Source organism: Leopardus geoffroyi, chromosome A1 (assembly GCF_018350155.1).
Source record: "Leopardus geoffroyi isolate Oge1 chromosome A1, O.geoffroyi_Oge1_pat1.0, whole genome shotgun sequence".
In the NCBI taxonomy this organism is placed as follows: domain Eukaryota; kingdom Metazoa; phylum Chordata; class Mammalia; order Carnivora; family Felidae; genus Leopardus; species Leopardus geoffroyi.
Genome location: NC_059326.1, coordinates 101154035 through 101176961, shown reverse-complemented (window position 1 = coordinate 101176961; position 22927 = coordinate 101154035). Strand labels below are relative to the sequence as shown.

Genomic DNA, 22927 nt, shown 5'->3' with positions numbered 1-22927 from the left:
AAGTGGTTTCATGGAAGAGGAAGACCACCCAGTATTAGCTGCACGAAGCGATGGATAGTGAGGTCCAAAACCAAATTTAACCAAACAACTGCTCTTCTTAAACCAAAGGTGGGTGTCCATACTGATGTGCTAAGACACCCGGGTACCATTTAGGGGTCGCCACCTCTGAGAGCACCACAGCCACAAAGTGGGGACGGGGGCTGCATTGCCAAGGCTTGTCACCAATGAGGCCGCTCAGACGCACGCAGGGGACGCCGCATTCCCTGCCTGAGCACGTCCAGCCCGTATTTATTCCCTTATCCTAGAAGAGGGCCGTAAAAACCCTAAGACTCTGGACTCCAGTCCTGGTACCTCGATATGGATGCTAAGTAGCCCAGTGGGTCAGCCAAAGACAATGTAGTGGCACATCTTAATTTCTTTTGAAATATGCTACCCTCTGGTCCCCAGTTGCACTGACATCTGAGGCTCACAACTGTAGCAACCTCTGTGACTTCACTAAAATAACAGCCTAAAGGACTAAAATCCCCATGCTATTAGCCAGCCACTTATGAGGGAGAATACGAGAAAATTGTATTCTTTCACCAATAATCACTTAAATAAGGCCACTTAGAGCGAACACCTAAAAGGGGGCATTTATACAAAATAAAGAGTTCACTGGGGCACCCGGGGTGGCTCAGATGGTTAAGTGTCTGACTTCCACTCTGGTCACAATCTCATGGTTCATGGGATCGAGCCCTGGGAAGAGATCTGCACTGACAGTGTAGAGCCTGGAGGGATTGTCTCTCCCTCTCTTGTTCTCTGTCCCTCCCCCACACACTCATGCTCTCCCTCAAAATAAATTAAAAAAAAATTTTTTTTAAACTTCAAAATAAGAGTTCACTAAATATTTCTTGAGTAAACGAACAACATTAGGAACTGATCAACTGACGAAAAAACAGATGAGTTGGTAAATGGCAGTAAATCTTTGTACATCTGGATCAGAATGAAGTTTTTCAGTTTTTACAATAAACTGTAAGCCCTGTGAGGACAGAAGTGGTGTCATCATGTTTTCTGTCGTGTTATCCACATAATTTTCCCCCCAAAAGGCTACACTTGAATGGAAATTCAGTAAATATTTACTAACTGAATCAAATTATATAAACTATACAAATCTGGTTTTACGGCTTTAACTATCCACACAATAACTCTGTAAAAGGAGATCTTCCCCTTTTAAAAAGTCACTTTGAGGGGCGCCTGGGTGGCGCAGTCGGTTAAGCGCCCGACTTCAGCCGGGTCACGATCTCGCGGTTCGTGAGTTCGAGCCCCGCGTCAGGCTCTGGGCTGATGGCTCAGAGCCTGGAGCCTGCTTCCGATTCTGTGTCTCCCTCTCTCTCTGACCCTCCCCTGTTCATGCTCTGTCTCTCTCTGTCCCCAAAATAAATAAACGTTGAAAAAAAAAAAAAGTCACTTTGAAAGGTAAAGACAACCAAAACTAAAAGCTTAGGTTGAAAAAAAATCATGCACATTTCCTGGGGAAAATATGTGACTTTACCTCCAGTTACTGAGATTTTTCTAGAAATGTTACTTTTGCAGCCCCACCTGGCATTTCCCCTTGGCTTAGGCTCTTAGCTAGACAAATGAGCATGTGCGAGGATAGTACATCTTATTCTGGAAATAAAAAGTGTCCCCCAATGATAGAAGAGGGTAATCATGGAAAGCTTAAGGAGGCAAATACCGCTTCGGCGGACAGCCACCCCCGTCCCAGCGATTCCGAGCTTTTATGCTCTTTACACTGTAATGAATTAGGAAGTTGCTAAGAAGGGAAACTGGCAAAATTTATGACTGCAGTTTCTGCCACCCATTTGCAGCGTCCTGAGTATCTATCATTTTTAAGTACAAACGCTCAAGCAATAGCTGGGAGATATTAGGGAGAAATCCCCTCCGTGGCACATACCTCCATTAAAAGCATTTATAACCCAAATAATGTCTGGACCTGCTTCAGGACTTCAAGTCAATTTACAGGTGGAGGCCTGTCTTACGAACAGACAGCCTGGGCTAGTCTGCTAGAAACTGAGGACGGCTCAGCAATGTGAACATTAGGGCTGTCCTCGATTTTCTATTTGTTAAAGAGAAAATCTTTCTGACCAAGTTGGGTGGAAAAGACATGCCAAACGTCTCCCTTTCCAATAAAGGAGAAAAAGAGGCTTCAATGGAGCAGAAAGCTAGAAGAATCTTCTGGTTTAAAAAGGTTGCTGCCATATGAAGTGGGACTTCGGGGTCAGCTAGGAAAACCCTGAGAGTGGCAGAGACCACAGTTATGGAAACTTCCCATGGCAGGGGCGCCTGGATGGCTCAGTCGGTTAAGCGACCGACTTGGGCTCAGGTCATGATCTCACAGTTTGTGAGTTCAAGCCCCGCATCTGGTTCTATGCTGACAGCTTGGAGCCTGGAGCCTTGTTTGGATTCTGTGTCTCCTCCTTTCTCTGCCCCTCCCATGATCATGCTCTGACTCTAAATAATAAATAAATGTTTAAAAAAAAAAAAAAGAGAGAGAAACTTCCCATGGCAGACAAGGGAGGAGTGAACTTTTCTCCATCTTGCATGCGGAGGTCCTGGGAATTGAGTAGAGCACATGTGTGTTTCATTGCGAAATGCGGTAAATGACAGAGCGATTTTTCTCAGGGAAAAAAATTGTTGGGGACATACAGGTGAGTCCCTTCGCGTCACGTTCAAAATGTACAGCCAAATGTTTCATCTTTAATAAATGAAACAGCTTCCTCCTCTGTACAGCCAATCTGACATGTTCCTAGAGGTTTCAGGTTACTAAGGCTCCATGTTCTTTCCACCGTGCCCAATGGCACGCAGTTTTGGCAAATGCCTCCCTCATTTAAGACAAGAAACTATGAGACAAAACACATTCCTATCTACCAGAGGGAATACTTTTCATCAGCAAAACTTACAGGGCAGCACAGGATGCTTACAAGTTGCTCGACAAAAAGCCAGAAAGAACCAAGAGAACATCCTAGGTCCTATCTGACAATGGAGATCAGGATTGCTCAAATTCCTCCTTGGAGCCCACAATCTTAGAGATTATTTTGAGATATAAATATATTGTTAAAAAGACAAATAACAAGCCTGAAATGGAGTCATTTGCACCCGCACAAGAATCAACCACGATTTAACTACAGTTTCAACCTAACCCACGAATGTGACCTTTTATGAGTCCATCTGAAATTTCCTGACCAGCGAAGTAACCTGCACGATAAAAATCCTGCCAGTTCCCTTCCCCCTAAAAAAAAGATGTCGTGACCTGCAAGAACCCTTCCTTTTCTTTTGCTGATAACTTCCTCCCCCTCCTTTCTTCCTATAAAAACCTCCTACTTAGTCCAAATCCTGGAAGCATCTCTCTGCTCGCCAGATGGGACACAGTCCAGTTCATGAATCCTTTAATAAAGCCAATCAGATCTTCAAATTTACTCGATTCAGTTTGTTTTTTTTTTTTAACCATGTATATATAGATAAATTACAAACACAATGAGGCCCTGTTCCACACCCATTTTAAATGTGGCAGTTGGGTGCTAAGGGGCGGGGAGGCAAAGTTAAAAGTAAAGGAAGATTTTCTGAGAAGCAAATCCATGAGGACAGAATCAGGCGCACGATACAGGAGTACCCTTGCCTTCTGGCAGCCAGTTCCGTGTCTCGTGTTTTTGTTAAGGGAAGACCGGGGGAGGGCTAAGAGACAAAGAGTTCCTCAAAAGGCTGTGTCCTGCTACCACGCGATCAAGACACCTACAAGGTAGACTTGGGCTCCACCACGAGGCTGGGAGCTCACGGACACGAGTACAGTGGCCACCCGCTCTTCCTGATAGTGGATCGTTTCGCGGGGTGTGGACCCAATGTGACCAGGCACCACTGTCGAACTGCCAAAAGGCTAGCTCAAGTTCACTCACTTCTCTTGTGCTCAATCAAGGGGGGTGAAATTATGTACACCATCTTTGCTCTTCCAACAGATTAGCGATGAGAGAAGAGTATTATCAAGGGCCAGAAGAGATGAACAGGTAATTCCAACTGATAAAAAGAGCTGTTCTTGTGTGGTCTGTTCTAATCACAACCCTGTCCCCGGTTCCTCTACTCACTGCTTCCTGGTCTGGGCTATTTTCCCTTATTTTTGTAGCAACGCTCCCCTGACACTCAGGAGTGAGGAAAGGGGTCTCCTGGGCTTCCTCTACTGGAGGAAAGAAGACAAAACTACCTCAGAGGGCACTGACAATGGGGCCGGGCACCCTTTCTGCTCACGTATTCAACACTTTCATAGACACAATGAAAAAAATTCCTGGAAGCCTAATACCTTATGTTTCGGCTTCGTACCGAAGAACTTTATTTTTTGTTTTTGTGTTTTTTTTTTTTTTTTTTTTTTTTTAAGCTAAAATGTTACTGAAAACAAAATCTTCTCCACTAGCTGCTTCGGAACGATATACTGTATTATGAAGCTCTGTACATTTTAAATGTTTCTGAGATCTTGACAAGACAAAGTAAGTTCCCCACTTTTTTTCCCCCCTTCAATCTTGAAACCGAACCGTTTTCTTCCTTTTCAAGGCTCCTCTGCCTCAAGGTCAGGCTGCCGGGTGGACGGATGGACGGAAGGAGTGGCGTAAAAAGGGCCTTGGAAACAAGCGTGGAAAACACAGACACGGGCCACCCGCGGGGCTGACGGTGGCAAGGAGTTAGCGGAGGCTCTGGCTTCTGGTTGTGCGGTCCTGCTGGGGTGGCCAAATCGGGCCACGCAAACCCCAACGGCAGGAAGGAGGGCTGTACAACGTGGGTCCCCTTGAATCATGCTACTAAAAAAAAAAAAAAAAAAAAAAAAAAAAAAAGGTGCAACGAGAAAGAAGTCCCTGTGCATTCTTAGTCACAAGTGTGAGCCGAAGAACCCACACGATTCCTCCCTTTGGTATTAAATTACAGTTTAAAAAAGCTTTTTAGAAACAAAGCAAATACACGGGAGGACTGGAAACGTGAACCGTCCCAGGTTGTGGTCCACTGAAACAAGTCTCATCCCTAGTCATAAATAAATAATCTCTTTCCTGGTCTGACTTCCATGCCAGGATCAATATCTCTTTAACATCTTACTTATTTTATTACTGCTTTTGGTTTTCTGGGACTGATTGAAAGTTGCTCAGAGGAAATCTTTGGTTTTGCTTAAGTGTCCATGACATTTAATCATGACTTTGCTTGCAGTTTAATTCCAACCAGTCAATCAGTTAATCCACTTCAATTGATTCTGGGCTCTCAGTTATTGGCTTGCACTCATTGGGCATCCGCTGGTGCCGGCTCAGCTGCGTGGCCTGCGTGAAGCTCCGTTCACACCTCTCGCACCTGGTGGAGGCAAGAGAGAAAATTGAGACCGGGGAGCGGGGGCCTGCAGGGTGATGGGCTTCCTCTCATCCTGCCTAATGAGAACAGACACTCCAAAGTGGCTTCAGATTTTACCGGCTCAAGAGGTTTAATTGGTGGCTCCTTCCAAGGCCTGGATGCCCGGGACGGGACAAAGCCCGTCTGATGCAGAACAGAGGGACCTGTCAATAGGCAGGGGGAAGGTGATTTCTCCAGAGAGCCCTGTCCTGCTGCAGCTCTGATCACTGTCAGTTCAAATAGATAAAGAACAAAAAGAGATTTTTAGGAGTGAGCCATCAAAGCAGCAGCTTGTCTGCAGTTTTCTGCTCCGTAACCCCAAAGAGAAATTGATGACAAATAGAATTTCACCTGCTGCTAATTTAAAATCGGGGATTCTACTCCCCTCGGCGTAGCGGCCAAAGATCCCGTGTCACCTCCGAACATGGGGTGTGGAGGAAACACTATATTAGTCCGCGGCGACCGCAGGGGGTGGGTGTGGGTGGTTGTTTCTGGGCAGAAGTATCACAGCGCGAGCAAACTCAGGGCGAGAAGAATGTTTGCGGGTGGGATGGGAGACAGAAAAATTCAGGATCGACCCGTGTTTGTGTGGCTCAAGAGGCTCAGCCCTCTAGAAGGTACGGTAGAAAGAAGGTAACCGTGGGCCATAGTGAGGAGTCAGTGTGTCTGATGAGGAGCAAAGTGGCATCCTGCTCCAAGAGTATCTCCTGGCTTTAATGTTAAAAAATAAAATAAAATAGTTTTAAAAGTAGATTGTAACCTAGAGACCCTGAGCTCAACCCACCTCCTATGCAACACACTGACTACCTTGATGGCCACTCAATCTACATAAACCTATCACACACACACACACACACACACACACACACACACACACAACCGCCAATGGTGGTCTCTAGTTTCTCTGTGGTGGTTGCTATTCCTGGCTGGGGTCTATGACTATACACACACACAAACCCTAGCAGCAAGCTGGGCATAGACAGTGATTTTCTGTCACCACTCTGCATGCATGGGCTGCCTGGAGCACTGGCCGAGCACCCATTAGGGCACAGTGGCTACCACAGCCATCCCCTCAGTGTCTTCTTCTCAATCATTTGAAGGAAAGGCTGTTCAGAAGAGCCGCAGACAGTTGTCCCTCCTTCTCTTTCTAAATTCTTTAATGCTTATTTTTGAGAGAGACAGAGGGACAGAGTACGAGCGGGGGAGGGGCAGAGAGAGAGGGAGGCACAGAATCCCAAGCAGGCTGCAGGCGCTGAGCTGTCAGCACAGAGCCTGAAGTCGGGCTTGAACCCACGAGCCGTGAGATCATGACCTTGGCAGAAATGGGACGCTCAACTGACTGAGCCACCCAGGCACCCTGACTGTTGTCCCTCTCTTAACTAATGTAGTCACTGGTCTCAGGTCCCTGCATGACTGGATTGTGGCAAAGCTCTCAAGACAAAGCCCTCACTGCTCCATCATATGCCATGTGCCCCATTATCTGGGGGACAGTCCTCTCTTCTTTTTATTAGTACATTATATACAAAGTAACTAGCCACAGAGATAATTACCATAAATAAATAAATAAATAAATAAATAAATAAATAAATAAAACATATCCATCCACTTTGGGGATTCTTGTACATTTTTTAATGCTGGGAGCCTGGGACTTGACCATCACGCTTGGATTTTTCAGGGCTCCCGTTCCATCTGAACGTGTCAGGGTAAAGAAGTTGTGTTTCTTTGATTGTCTTCCGGGGAATATTTTTAGCAGCCCGTTCCACTGTTAAAAACTGCACTGTGATCTTGACAAATGTATAATGTCAGCTTTAATGTATCAGACCTATCAGCTCAATGAAAATAACTCAGAAGTATTGATCAGCTAATGATTTTTGGTGTATTCATTAGCGTCCATGGTTAGCTCATCCTCTCTGCCGGGGCTCCCGAAGGGCTGGTGACATGTTATCGCATTGCTGATCGTTTATTAGAGAACCGATCAGTTACTGGATCAGCGTGTCAGAATATACTACCTTTCACGGCTGACCAACTTTCAAATTATTATATTCCTTTTAAAAAAAAAAATTCTGAAGCTTCAGAATCCATTTCAAAGAAAACTGTTTGAAAATTGCAAGGAAAGACCGTGTACCTGGGTCACACTTCTGCACCTCTAACCTTGTATATGAGAAGATAAAGAATTCACAAGTGAGAAGGTTACTGCTTCATATAAGGCACAAGTGTACATCTATATGTAATAATTAAATATCCAGGCTGGACGGAAACATTAAGAGGAGAACTACATTACTCTCGAGCATGTGCCTAACTGGCCTCCTAGATACTTACTCTCTCGAAATAACTTGTTGTAAAAGAAAATCTAAGTCTGTCTATAGGACTCCCAAGATCCTCACTGTGAAATCATCTTGGGGCACCTGGGTGTCTTAGTCGGTTGAGCATCTGACTCTTGATTTTGGCTTAGGTCATGATGCCAGGGTTGTGAGATTGAGCCCTAAGTCAGGCTCTGTGCTAAGCATGAAGCCTGCTTGAGATTATCTCTCTCTCCCCACCCCCCTTCCCAGCTTGCACATACTCTCTCTCTAAAAGAAAATAAAGTAAAATGAAATGAAATAAAATAAAATAAAATAAAATAAAATAAAATAAAATAAAATAAAATAAAAGTAAAACAAAATAAAGTAAAATAAAACAAAATAAAATAAAATAAATCATCTCTACTGCCATCTGCTCCAAGTGTGAATGAAAATACATGCAGATATGTGTATCTGTGTGGGTTGATTCCTTACCAAATGAGGAAATGAAGACAATCAGATACAAAAATAATCTTTTAAATAAGGAATGAGCCTCCATTTTACATTCATCACCTTTAATTTTAGAAAAAATCCATTCACAAGTTATTTTCATAGTTTAATGAAACTCATCAGAAGGACTCCATGTAAATACCTGGGTTCTGGCAAGTCAAAGCCAGACTTCATCCGTGTTGGCATGTAATTAACCCTGAACTATATCACAGATGGGAGACCGGGTACCTCTAACCCTGGACTTCATGGAGTGCAGCAGAAAAAGTAGCAAAGCACGATGGGGGTAATGAGCTGGGAGCAAAGAAATGCTCTTGCCCACACGTCTTCCTCACTATGCGGATGTCACAGCCACGAAAGAAACACTGCGCGAACGATGATGTGGAAAGTCATCCAAATATTCCAGCACAGAGAAACCCCCAATTTTCTATGAATATGGGTATCTTAGTTATATTTGATTTCCTTTTAGATCGGAAATCATTCTTTACTTAATCTGATAGGTGACTGGATTACAGGTACAGGGAGCCTAACCATGACCTGACACTGACAGAGGCCAAAATGAGGTCAAGTTCTGTTATACAGAATGGAAGCTCCAAGAAGCTCTCTTTCGTGCCTCTACAGACTGTCACCAAACGCTTCTTGGATTGGACCGAACTGCACAGGGCTTGTACATACGATGTGCTCAATGCATCTTTACTGATGTGCTCTTTTTATTTGCTCTGCTGCATGAATCTTGTTAAAATATTAGATGATCTTTGGAATATCTTTTTTTTTTTTTTTTAATGTATATACTGAGCCAATCTGTCTTTCCTTGAGGCAAAAACATACGGATGAGTATTTTTCCCCTGCTTCTAACAGACATGAACAGAAGAACCTTTCCTGTGGGAAGTTTGGGTCTTCCCAGACTCCAAAGCTGGGCATCAAGCAGTTCACATGGGGTCCTCCAGGCAGAGCCAACCAGCCCTGCCCCCCTAAATTCTTCAGAGATTATGGTTAATGTTTAGTAATAGAGAAGGAAAAAGGAGTCCTTACTATAAAGAAGTTTTAGATGCCAATTCACTTCCTTCCTTCTTTCCTCTTTTCACTAAAGAGCTTGGCAAATGCTGTTAAATGAAATGATGTCTTGCTTTTGCTCCTTACTGTCCATGACTTCCAGTGTCACCGTACAAACTGAAAGCCAAGACCTTCATCATGCTCCTTTGATAGGTATTTTTTTCCTATGGGCTCTTTTACTTTAGAAGTTCTAAGTAGATACCCAAGTTGGCTGCCAACAGGCCCACGATCTACCTGCAGCTTGAGGGGTGGAGTATTTCAGTGGGCTCTCAGCCAATCAGATTTCAAGGCAAATCCTACACTGAGACTCTGATCTCTTAACGCCGTATCTTCTCCAGCCTTCTTTGGACAGCAATAATCTTGATCTGCCTAAACCCACATCCCAGCAGATTTCAGAACTTGGAAAGGGCTCTCCCCTGTCATGGCAGGCTCCTGAAAATTCTGTGAAAGCCTCCGGGGCCCTGGGCGGGTGGGACAATTTGGAGACTGAGCCACTGGAGGTATCTAGGTGCAAGTTGCTCAAGGTATACAGTTTAGGATTCTGCAGCTTTACGAGGTTCTTTTCCTTCTTTGTAACGTTGTTTAAGCCAATACCCATTAGGTGAAGTAGTAAAATTAACTGTTGAGGTGAAATCCGTTTTTATTGACTAATCTGCAACAAAGGTTTTTTTGAATGTTTGTTTTATGAGCTTGTAAAAGAGTATCTTCATAATATTAACAAATGTCCGTGGAATGGATATCTGTGGGCAATGGTGAGAAGCTTCCCAAAACTCCCTTGGGATAGTTCAATCCAGAACGATCTGATTGTATATACTGAAGGATTTAGTTTTCCATTTCCTAGAAGATGTTTAAGTCTTGCACTATTAAAAACAGCATACACTCAGTTCTCCCCTAGGAATATATATTTGATAAACTAAAAAACATACACACACACACACATAAAAACAAAAACTACCCAACCATACATATAGCATGTAGCTATCATCCCAATAAGAGTAAAGGCAGAATGAACTAAAACACACACACAGAATCTAATCCAACCAATTCTCATGCTTTTCTTAATTCGCTTTCCAGATGGAATTACGTGATGGTCACAAAAACACACTCTTGGAAAGGTAAATGATACAATTATTAAAGCCCCTCAAATATTAACCTGATGAATTCAAAGTAAGTTAAAATGGCAACGCTATTGGAAACATGACAAAAACAGGATGTTAGAGAAAAAAAAAATTGAGTTGGAGTCAACGAGGTTACACATAAGTAACACCTTAACATTAATAGAAATCTATTTCGCATTTTGACCCTGAAACCTCTTCAATTAATTACTAAAATCTATTTACACAGCAACAAGATAAAAATCAATCTGATTCCTGGCACTGTGTCTGTCCGGCTGCCCTCTCTAATGTAAGGGGCCGGAAGCATCGTCAATCCTACATCTTTGCTTTTGCAAAGCTCTCTTGCTCAAAGGCCCTGGAAATGTGCTGCCATCATCTTCCACACCCAGGGCAGTGATGAAGCCAGAACGTGCTAACCCTCTGAGGGGTCAGGACTGAGGGCAAGGAAAGAGTACACCAAACTCTAGAACCTGTGCTAACCACTGGCCCTGAGGGGAGATTAGAAGAAAAGAGGTCCATTTGGGCGATCACAGCCCTAGAGGGTCCAGCTTGGCTGGGGCAATGCAGGCTTGACTTCAGATCTCTTCCTATCCCCCTTAGCCAGATGCTTTTGCACAGTCAACAAGCTACACCTATGTACACAGACAACAATCAAAACTATTTTTACTACCAATATATATCATAAATTAAGCCAGGATGAAAACGAGTTAAGGATGATGAATAAAGGTAACTAATTCATGGGAGGTAAGCAAAGACGACCATCTTTGATGAGTCCTCCCTCCGATGGCAGACACCAAGGCAGGCAGGACCCGGGCCAGCAGGACTGTGCCACCTGAGACAAGCTCAGCCTCGGGTTGAGCACCATGGCAATGACATCCCATGCCAATAGGTCCAAATGTAAAATTATGGGTAATGAGAGCCTACAAGACTCCTTGGCGGAGATTGAGCAAAATTCATCTCTTATTGCCTCAATTATTTCCCTTCTGGCTTGAACTTGTCGTAAAGAAAATGAATAGGCTGTACGTCTAAGTCCTTTTAATCCTCCTTCTTAACCACGGAAAGCCAGTATGGCAAATGAGTAGAGACAAAGAGGGATGAACAGCAGAGTTCATCACAAAGACAGGAGAAGTTGCTTAGAGACAACTGACCAGACCAAGTCCAATGTGCTAGTCCACACTCCCAAGCCTTTCCACCTACTTGGGCTGCCAGAAATACCTCTTTCCTTTGTCTATCTGGAAAACTCCTATTCATCCTTTAAGACATATCTTCAACATCATCTCTCCCAGACAGCACTGACTCCTCCATTTCTGTGCTATCCTGTGGCACTATGTGTGTGTGTGTGTGTGTGTGTGTGTGTGTATGTATATATATATAATTTTCCTGCTCTTAACTTTTGCAGTCTTTACCCTATGTTATCATACTTGTTTATGAACTGGGCTTCCCCCATAAATTATGTGGTCTTCAAAGACCGGGAAGTGGAGATGCATTCACCTTTGTATCTTCCATGACTAGGTGGGTACCTAGTACAAAAGAAGATGTTCAGTAGGTATCTGCTGAATGAATGAATACGTACATGGATAAATGAACGACTGAACGAGTGAGTGAACCAACAGGTCACCTCGCATGATTCAGATGTCCACTGTTTTCATGACTGTGCCGTATCTAGAAACAGTCTTTCACTCAGATGCTCTTACCTTGCCAAAGCCCTCGGAATTCATTCTCACCTCTTCCCACATTGCCTGAATCCTCAAGAATTCAGACATGCCCAGTATGTGGTTCTGTTTTGTTTTATTTCACCAATATCGTAATTCTAAGATCCAAAGAACACACTGGAAAGGCCACAGGTTGGCCACTGTCACGGAGTCAAACCACTTTAACAGATGGGGAAGAGGAGGAAATAGTTCACCAGAATCCTAAAACGTTCAAGTTCCCCAAGAGATCACTATTTAAATGTCCTAAACTGGGGTCACCTCACCCACGGTCATAAACTTGCTGGTGGCCAAAAGAGGACACTGTAGGGGCTCTCTGCTTAAATTCTAGAAGCACAGACCCTCAGGAACTAGAATCTCTTTTTTTTTAATGTTTATTTTTGAGAGAAAGAGAGACAGAGTGTGAGTGGGGGAGGGGCAGAGAGAGAGAAAGACACAGAATCTGAAAAGGCTCCAGGCTCTGGACTGTCAGCACAGAGCCAGACGCAAGGCTCAAAACCACGAACCGCGTGATCATGGCCTGAGATGAAGTCGGACGCTCAACCCACTGAGCCACCCAGGCTCCCCTAGGAACTAGAATCTTAAAATGACCTACTCCTTCTCCCTTATTTTACTGATGAGGAAGCAGACTCAGAAAACATCATCTTGTGTCCATGGCCGCACAGCTTGAGCCAGGATCAGGGGTATAGGCTTCCGGACATCGTTCTTTTTTTTTTTTTTTTTTTTAATTTTTTTTTTTTCAACGTTTATTTATTTTTGGGACAGAGAGAGACAGAGCATGAACGGGGGAGGGGCAGAGAGAGAGGGAGACACAGAATCGGAAACAGGCTCCAGGCTCTGAGCCATCAGCCCAGAGCCCGACGCGGGGCTCGAACTCACGGACCGCGAGATCGTGACCTGGCTGAAGTCGGACGCTTAACCGACTGCGCCACCCAGACGCCCCATCGTTCTTTTAATGCCAACCACCAAATAAGGAAGTCCTCTCAGAGCCTGGATGCTCACCTTCCAAAACCTTCTCCACCCGCTGGCTGAGCTGAGCGGCACCGTGCCAGCTGGTCTGCTGGCTCTTGGAAAAGGCTAGGAGAAAAGGGGGGGGGGGTGAAGGGTCAGGCTCTACTCACTTGAAGGGCTTTTCTCCAGTGTGGGTTCGGATGTGGTTGTTGAGGGTGGTGGCCCCGGCGAAGGCACGACCGCAGTAGCCGCACTTGAAGGGCCGGTCACTGGAGTGAGTGACCACGTGGTTCCTCAGCTCTGATGGTTGTGAAAAGGACTGCGAGCAGTGACCACACTGGTAAGGTCTGAAACAAATAAAGAGACTGCCTGGTCATCACTGTCTGTGTCAAGTCGGCGAAAATCAGCGTCACGAGGCAAGGGCCTTAACTTTCCACTGACATTTTCTCTGTTTTTAAAACCGCACCCAAGGCTTTGGCGGCTGGGTCCCCAAGACTGCACCTGTGGCCCTGGGAACACAATTCACGGAGCTTCTGAGACACATCAGTATTCCCAAACGAATATTCCTTGCGGGTATCAACCATCCCGTTTCAAGAACCCTCGCTTTCTTGTTTTTTATCCCCACCCGAGGCAAATATTAGGGCGCTCTGGGGAGCACGGAGAGTACGGGCGTGATTAAGCAGGAACGTTACCAGAGAAGATAGGAATTGTCTCTCATGATTCCGTGACACTTTTAACTTTTCAAAGTGCTTTACGAACAATTACGTAGTTTAATCTTTACAATAATCCTCAGGGGCAGGGAAAGCAGCTGTTACTATCTCTGTCGGTTCAGAAAACTGAGGCCCAACTGTCCTCAGGGGAAATAAACTCTCGATGCCAAGGTCACCGCAGGCTGTTAGGACTTTATTCTGAGGTAAATATGCAGAGAAGTGGGCAAGCTGCTTGTGTGTTTCAATAAATACGCAACTGCCTTGGGGTCTACAACGTAGACATTTGATAGTGTGTCAACACCGGTGTGCACCCCAATTTGTCTGTGACAAAAGTCCTGACTGGTACTCTTTACACCCACACACCCCACACACATACACTAATATTTGTCCATTGTGGGTCATCTTCTTAAACTTTAGCTCTCCAGTTTAATCCGTGGCAAGCAACGATTTAGAGCAGCACAGAAATGACAGGATGTCCCTGTGTCTGCAGAGGGAGGACGGTGATGGGAAAGCCAATGGAAGGAAGTTGTGACAAATACCTGATAATTAGCGAGATTATCAGAGAACATTCTTTCCAGTTCACGAGAAGTAAATCGATTTGGGGTTTTCATAAAAGACATTAGACTTCTGTCTGCTCTACCAGAGTTCTGCTGCTCACTTAAGCAGAGTCCGGTGAGTGATAGAAACCCTGGGGAGTTCTCCCCACTCACAAAACTAGTTCTCATCCTTCTTTGATGGAACTCTAATTTATAAAAATTTTTGTGAGGAAAATTAATAATCTGTCATGAGCGATATTAACGGCACTCACGAAGCCCTGCTTTGTGGCCCAGACGTTTCTGGCTGCATTTAGAAAGCCAATGGCAAAAGCAGATTTAATTGCTCTAGCTTTCACAAATGCGTAGGCTCCAAAGACCAGAAACCAAAACGAAGGACGAGGAGACAATGGCAAGCGAGCATGTAAAACAATTCAATTAAGTGCAAAATAAAGTGTACCCTCTCATTTGTCAAGTGAAGTGCTTAATTGTGGCTACTTGCCTCACTGAACACAAATACTATTATTTTACCAGGCTTCAGCACGCTGAGCACTGATTGTAGAATTTTTTAGCTTGATTAATAGTCCAGGATTGGTCAATAACTCAATACTATACAATTTTAATTACTTACATTTAGAAATCTATTTAACTGCTCTCAAACAAGTTTCAAAAAATACATATAAGCGTCCTTGGTAAAGGAGTTTATCAATCTTGATAAATTGCACGTGCACTTTATTACAATTATTAAATATTGCTTTGAAAGCCATTAAAATGATATGTAAATGCAAACGTCTGCCTGCCAAGTCTGTTCTTTATAGTAACCGTTAACCTTAAAGTGTTCCTCAAGAAATCATTCTCTCAGGAGTGAACTTTTTAAACTATTGAGGATTATAAACAAAATAATTTATTAATATATGCTATATCCACTGACAATTGATTTTTCTAATAGTGAAGGGACCATTAACAGTTATTAGCCTCTGGTTATCTATTTTTAATAGCTATCACAATAAACAATAAGCCACTAAATAAAGCCAATTAATCTTTTCTTTTCTTTTTTTTCTAACTCTGCTGTCAAAAGTTGGGGTGATTTATTTCCCATAGTCAGGAGTCAATCCATCCTTTTTATGTTAATAGTCACAGTTGCGAAGATTTACACACAGAAGAGTGGAAATGACCATGGGGAGGCTTATCCTGAAGTCTATTATCAAGGTAATACCAAGGAAAGACAAAGAGAATTCTCACACATCCATTTTGCCCAATACTATGGCCTGAGAGGCATTTGCTAGGTGTCCAGTGACCTAAGGCACAACTTTAAAAACTTCGTGGAATTTAGCTTGACTTCATGGAAGGGTCTGCACGACAGGGAAAGCAGCACCGGGGAGTCCTGCTTCAGCCCCTAGCCTGAGTCAGCTGTGAGACTTTGATAAGTCCACTTCCTCATGGTTTCCTCGTCTCTCCACTAAGAGGGACGTAGTGATTTACCTGCTCTCTACCATCCCATCAGGCTCTGGTCCTGCTTCCAGACAATCAACCAACATGCGCAGCCTGAGAATCTGTCCCAAGACACAGCCCCCCAAGACGTAGCATCAACAACATGACCTCCATCTTGTATTGTGAGCACCAGCCAGTTCCCTGCACGGAGAGCCTTCCATGGTTTTGCGAGTATACATACTAATTAGAATACGACCCATTTAATCTTATTTGGTAAACAGTTGAGAAGTCAGGGCAACAAGAAAATCCAGGACCAAGATGGAGAACCAAACCTTACTTGAACTGATCTCAAGAAACAAAGCAATATCCCTTCATTCTAAGATATCCTGAAGAGTAAGGTTTTATACCACATGCTTACAGTCACCTCTGCAGAAGCTGACTTTATGTAGAGTTCAGGACTAAAATGTGAACTCGACTTGCCACTCTAATAACAGATTGTTCCTCTCAGCCTAGAAATTTACAGGAAGTTAGCCTTCAGAAAGTCTGGAAGTTATATAGCAAGTAGACAAGATTCCTTCTTTTCCTGGATTTTCACTATTTCCCACAAAAAAAGTATGAATGAAAGGAAAAGATTCAAAAGTGATTTTAACATTGACTGCATCAAAGGGTTTCACCTAAGGATGTAGGCATACATTCAAAACGGAAAGAAATCTCCAAGTCCAAGGGCAGGCCTTCGAAAACATGACCACAGCTATGGAATCTTCTTTGGAACAACTGGCCAGAGGAATTAAGGCTCACAGTTTACAACAGAAGTCATTTGAGGGCACAGGATTCATTGCCGTTACTCTGTTTTTTATTCTGATAACTAACATCCTCGTAAACATGTCAAGGTGCAGCCAAAAGGTTAGGCTTCCTGTCCTAAACCTGCAGATCCAATCGATTTCAACTCCAAAGTTCTTTCTCCCTATGACGTGTCCTACTGGCAGAAGCATGGAAGGACTGACATCATTAAGCACCGCATTTAGCTCCCCTCTTCCCAGGATCTTAGGTGACTGAACAGCTAAATGTGAATATACTTTCTAAGAAAGCACTCTGATTCTCCCCCCACGTCATCATACACAGACACCATTTCATTATTCTGAAAATATACGCAACAAGCATTCCTCACAAAGTGATGACATTTCACAACCAGAAGAGGCTTATGGCTTTTTTTTTTTTTTTTTTTTTTTTTAACTACTGGAGACATCTAGCACTGTTGTCCGATCGTGGAAATGTTCTTTATCTACACTGTCCGACATGGAGCCATGAGCCACCTGGAGCTGTTCAGCTCCTGAAATGTGATTAGGGTGACTGAGAACTAGACACACTATTTTACCTCATTTTGATTACTTCAAACTTAAATAGCCTCGTGAGTTTCAACGTAGAAATATCAAAGCCTCATGAAAAACCAGAGTATGGTGCCCCATACGCAGTGACAAACTAACTAAAAACCAGGGGCACCTGGGTGGCTCAGGAGTTGACCATGCGACTTCAGCTCAGGTCATGATCTCCCAGTTCTAGAGTCTGAGCCCCACATCAGGCTTGCTGCTGTCATCCTGTCAGCACAGAGCCCGCTTCCAATCCTCCTTCCTCCCCGCTCCGCCCCTCCCCTACCGTGCTCTCCCAAAAATAAACAAATATTAACAACAAAAAAAGTAACTAAAAGCCAGACAAAGCCTGGGTCAAGTTAGTTAGCATCTATCGATGCTGGTACACATTTAAGCAGAAAGCAAGCAAAAAGACAAATTTTGTACACCCCCTGGCATTCTCTGTAACTGGCAGCATCTACACCAAAGATTACCCCAGTAAAATGTGCAATTCATTTACTTTGGGTCTGTAATCGGTTTTGTGTACACAAAGAAAAAGGATGAAGCACTTAACAAAATTAAGTGTGGTTTGGTTTAAAATATTAATCCTTTGATTTTTTTCTTTCATGGCATGAAAGCCTCCAGGACAAAACTCGTTCAGCTGGGGCCACGTTCTCTCCTTGCCCCACGTCAGTCCGCCCACGTGCACGTCTTCCAGAACTTCAAAGGGAGTGCTACTTAGGTCACTGCTGGCCATGCGGAGTGAGAAGAAAATGCAGCTGTATGTAAGAAGGAAAAGATTGCAGGAAAGCGGCGAAAATTCAGAGCCAAAAGGACCTGGAGAACACGAAACCCTAAAAAGAACAGAAGCTTCGCGTTTGGGGGCAGGGGGACAGAGGAACACAAGAACATGGACACACTGAAAACAAACGATCACGATCACGGTGATGGATCATCTCCAGGCTCCTCCCACCAAAGAGCACCTTCTAGGGTTACTTTCCCCTCTGGTACCACCACATCCAGTTACAAACAATGATACTCAAAACGACACAAATGTGAGCAGCTGATGGTTCAGCTGGGAGGCTAAAAGGCAAACGTGCCACGAAAAAAAACCAAAAAAAAAAAAAAAAAACCCAAAAAAACCCAAGGAGAAAAGAAAAAGGAGGCAACATAAAGATAAGCATTAGAAAGATACTTTCTGCAGACAAAAAAAGACGACAGGTTCATCAAAAAATAATCCACTGAGATTGAAGGCTTTGCTTACCCCTTTCTGGAGCCCCCCCCAGTAGGACTGTTGAGGGTTTCTGCAGCAGAAAAACAGAAGAGAAAAGGGATTTCTAACTCCTGGTTCAAGCAAAAGGGATTTCAGCTGCCCTGGCCTAGGTCATAAGCTAATGCAAAACCCCTAGTGTTTATGAAGTTCCTAAATAAACCCTTGGGGCGTGTAGATGCTAACAGCTTCTTCCTTTTGAATCCACTCAGGGCAAAGAAAAAGTTAGTAGCCTGGGAAAAAGGAAGACAAGAATTGGGAGTCTGTTTGCAAAGTATTAACAGAACGGAATCGAGAAATAACACTTCCGTGGCCCCAGGACCCCCACGGATGTGTTTTGACCTTGAGTGCTAATTCTTACCTGGCTAGGGCAAATGGAATTTGTTTCTGCATTTAGTGTAAACAGCGTGGTCATGAAAAAGGGCGATCTGGCAACTCTAAGCGTCCCCGGATCTTTTTCCTTTATATCAAGGCAGAGACTTTTTGATGGTCTCTCCCATGGAAAAGCTCACGGATATAGACACACACAGTCTCTTTTGATGAAGGTTCAGATGGGTTGGGTTTCATGGCCAAATATTCAGTCCGTTGAGTGAAAAATCTTTTGGACCTCAGATTCTGGGGCCTGTTTCAAATTTGGATGTGTTTGAAACTCTAACCTGTTTACCTTCTGACTTTGTCTTCGATGTCTTTTTTGCCCCTGGTTTTCTAGCACAATTTTCCTATCAAAATATAAGCGTGTGCGTTTTTCAAAGAGAGGGGAAATGGTGTCTGACTGGAAGGTTCTAAGCTTTATCACTGTATACGGCTGAATGGCCACAAACTGCCAAAGATGGAAAGCCGGCGGATTTATGGAGTCAATAACTGAAGAAAATATGTACACTCAGCAGCTCTAAGTCTGAAAATAAGTCATGGAAAATAAGAGAAAAAGCTCCAAATTTCACAACCATCATACACAAATTTGATACTGAAAGTGAGTTCTTCCTCTTTCTTGGCAATTCACTCATGTGGTTAAGAATTATAGAGAGTATCTTCTACTTCCAAACTTGCTGGTGCAAAGACCGCATTCTAGATTCTAGAACTGAAAAGAGCTATCCCAGTACTATAGGCAAAAAGCAAATCAGGTGCCTAAAACAAGCGCATCGAAGTGAGTGGGTATCTTCCCCAATTTTGCCCGTATCTCCAATAATCAATTCGGATATGATGGAGTAATTTAAGCATTGCCTCATCGTTACTAAGAAACCACGAACTTGATTACTTTGCCTATGAAGGGCCTAATTTTTTTGAAGTCCTAATTCTTAAATTCAACTTATTCGTGAATGATGGTGACTATGTCTGAACAGAGAGCAAAGACAGGGAAGAGAGAAGTACCCGCTGCTTGAGTCATCTGATCCCACCCTGGCTATGTACCTGGACATCAAGCACCCATCACTGTGCATCATCTGGGAAGGCCTGGCCACACCACACCTGGGCATCTGAGTCAAAGAAGCCCGGCAATGTCTAGCACAGAATGGAAAACTCATGCCATGTGGATTTCTGCCAGTAACTCTCAATTCACTTTAAATCAGCGCTCACCCAACAACCCCTCCTGCACATGTATTTGGTGTATCTAAGTTTTCTGAATTCATCAGCTGTTTTTCTGACAGTTTACATAGATGTTTTACAAATCATGACAGTATTATTTGATGGGACAGACTTCACAGGGACTTAAACCATAATATGCATATGGTTTTCCAAGTGTAACTGGGGTCGGACAAAATAGTCTGTTTCAGTATCCATTTACTGTAACATATTCTTATTGCTTTATGTGATATTCAGCATGAAATCAAATCATACTCAAAGCTAAGCCTGGTGTTTCAGGACCCAGAAACTTTCAACTATCATTTCATCTTACCTTGCACATTTAATTATTATGATAACAACGTATCTGTGCCACTAACGAATCCATACGTCTGAACGCAAGTTCCTAGTAACACAAGTTAACGCCTCTTTTAGGCTTCAAAACTCCTAAAATGCATTGCAAACTTGGAAGAGAAGCATCTCGAAGCTACATGCGTACTTGCAAAACAGAGAAACTTTCAAAGGAAACCCTTCCTGAGTGGGGAAAACACTTGCACAACTTTTGTGGTCACTTCTAAAGCCCAAAGCACTAACACGTGCAGAGGTCTGATGACAGTTTCACCAGGATCTCTCCCTGGAAAGTGAAAGACTGGAAAGGCCCAGCTACCTTAACAACCCTAACGCAACCATTTCAACATTAATTAATTACAGCGATGCTTGATGCTTGGCAAGGGGTTTCTAGAAAAGCACAAAGGACAAAGACACATGTAAATGTGCATCTATATACTAAAAGGGGTTCTTCTTATTATTTTAGAACACATCCACCCCCTTCCCAGCACATCTCCACCCTCTGTGTCCCTGCCAGGTTCGCCAGTACGCTGTCATATGCCGCTCAGCTGGGAGGGGACAGCTAGGGGTGTCACATAAGGCAAAGAGAACAGAGGGGCTTAAGGTTACTCAGTGGCCAAACGAAGAAAATAATTCAGAAGACGTGCTTCCAACCTCGTATCTTCCTTCCAAAAAATCATTTTCCATGTTTTATTTCATCTCATCTTCCAAGTGCCTCTTCCAGGCTATTCTTAGATATTTGGGGTTTAATCACATCTTCACAGGATGTGAAAGGGAGAGAAAGCACGGTCCTTTCTTATTGAATTATTTTGATTTTTGTCTTTTGCGCTCCCGGCTCTCAAGACTGTCGAATAAACGAGTTTTGATTCATAAATAATAGTTCCATTATATCTACTGTGCCACTCGTCAAAGCACCTGAAATTTTAATTCACTTGTTCAGCTAAATTTCATCCTCAGTTCATGGCCATAAAATTCTTTATTGACAAACGTTCAAACCAACTTTGACTCTGAGGTATCTGGTCAACATTTTTCTTCTGTGTGGATATTAGTTTATTGAATAAGTGGCATCTGTTTTCCTCCACATCACTAGCAGAGTAGGTATTTCCTTTTGACAGCTTTGCAGGATTTATGGGTTTGCACGCTCTGAAGAAAAATAGTACTAAGCAAAAAATTCCAATTCATTACCTCTTAGTACTTAATTAAGTTCATACCCACGGCACACTGGAGGTGAACCCTGAAATGCCTGTGACAGCAAGCAAGGCAGCCAACTATATTATCTTAGGAAGACAGAGAGGATTCTAATGCTCCTGACCTCATTTTTCCATCTACGATATTCATACATGCGCCGTCTGCTTTGTTCCCCTTTAGACCCGGACAGAACTGTCTGGAAAGCGAGAGCAAGGTCCCTCCCTGCGACCTCTGTCGTTCCCGTAGCCCGGCTACACAGTCAAGAGTCCATCAGTGGCCCCGCCACTCATCTCTGACCTTCCAGAACGCGCGCGCACACCTCCCGTCGTGGGCGGCCGCGGGAGGCGCCTGGGGCCTGGCGGAAGGCAGGCAGTGGGTCTCACTGAGCAAACACGAGGGGAGCGGCCAAGAGTCGGGGTTACCTGTCGGGGTTCTGCGTGCACACGTGCATCTGCAAGAGGATCCGCTGCGTGAAAGTCTTAAAGCACTGCCCGCACTTCCAAAGGTGCCAGTCACTGAACTCCGAGTGGAGCTGGCTCGTGGAGGTCGGGCTCGCCAGGACTCGCTGGTTTTTCACGTTGATTTGGTTAAATCCTGACTCCATGGGCCCAGACTTATCCAGGAGAGAGAAGTTCCTGCTGCACGGCGTCTGTGGGAAAACCACAGAACGCTGCTGGGCGGCCGGGGGCAGTTTGCTGCTCTTGCTGAAAGGCTGCAGGGCGTCTTGTCTGCACATGGCCTCCATGACCGTGGAGGGGACGTTTACTGGGAGAACAGGAAGAGTGTCAGAAGATCAGTTTCGTGAGCCTTTCCAAGAAGCACCATTACACATGCTTCTAAAAATTCCTTTACATCACCATTGTCAACATTCGTTTTTCTGGACTCCAAATTACTTGACTTGAAGGGGAAAAGAAAGCACTAATGTCACAAATTCCTATCTCACTCAGTGCCTCTTCATTAAGCACATACTATACGCTCAGGGTTGTTTACACATCGTCTTTGCCTCACAGTTCACTTACGGGTAGAGACATAAAGACTCCAGAATGAGGCTCCACACTGCACCCTAGGCTTGGAGAGAGCCGAGAAGGCAAAAACGGCAAAAGGAGAAGAGAGGGGAGAGAATGGCGGGGGGGCGGGGGGGGGGGTTCTGCCCACAGAAGGCAACCCCGAGCAATGTCTGAGAAGACAGATTTGGGCTCTCAGGATTTTAGGCCTTCCACCGAACCTTGCCAGCATGCGACTTTCCAGAAAAACCGGCTGAAAGATGAAGGGAACGAGGTGAAAGATGCCTAGAGACAATAGTCTGGCACCTTAGTAGGATGGTGAGGGAGACAGGCTGACCAAACGGCATGGTTCTCGACCCCATGGGAACAAGGAGTGCAAGAGGAGGTAAACCTCAGAGGCTCTATAAAGTCCAGATAAATAAATAAATACGTCACGTCTAGGAAACAGACAGAGACCGTTTCTGTACAGAAATAGCAAGAAAAAAGGGTTTGAGTCAGGTGGACTTACAGACAGGGTGCAGTAGCTAAGGTCAGA

At 44.0% G+C, this 22927-nt stretch overlaps 1 protein-coding gene across 2 annotated transcripts in view; it reads right to left on the bottom strand.

The window, feature by feature from the left end:
• Positions 1 to 4324: 4324 nt before the first annotated feature.
• Positions 4325 to 22927, bottom strand: part of PRDM6 (PR/SET domain 6) — a 108137-nt gene continuing 89534 nt past the window's right edge. For both annotated transcript variants that reach the window (XM_045486975.1, XM_045486980.1), the window contains 3 exons: positions 21811 to 22153; positions 13176 to 13352; positions 4325 to 5355 (listed from right to left, as the gene is read on the bottom strand). In XM_045486975.1, coding sequence (XP_045342931.1) covers positions 5241 to 5355; positions 13176 to 13352; positions 21811 to 22153 — 635 coding nt within the window. In that variant the 3' untranslated portion in view covers positions 4325 to 5240. The remainder of the gene's footprint in view (positions 5356 to 13175; positions 13353 to 21810; positions 22154 to 22927) is intronic.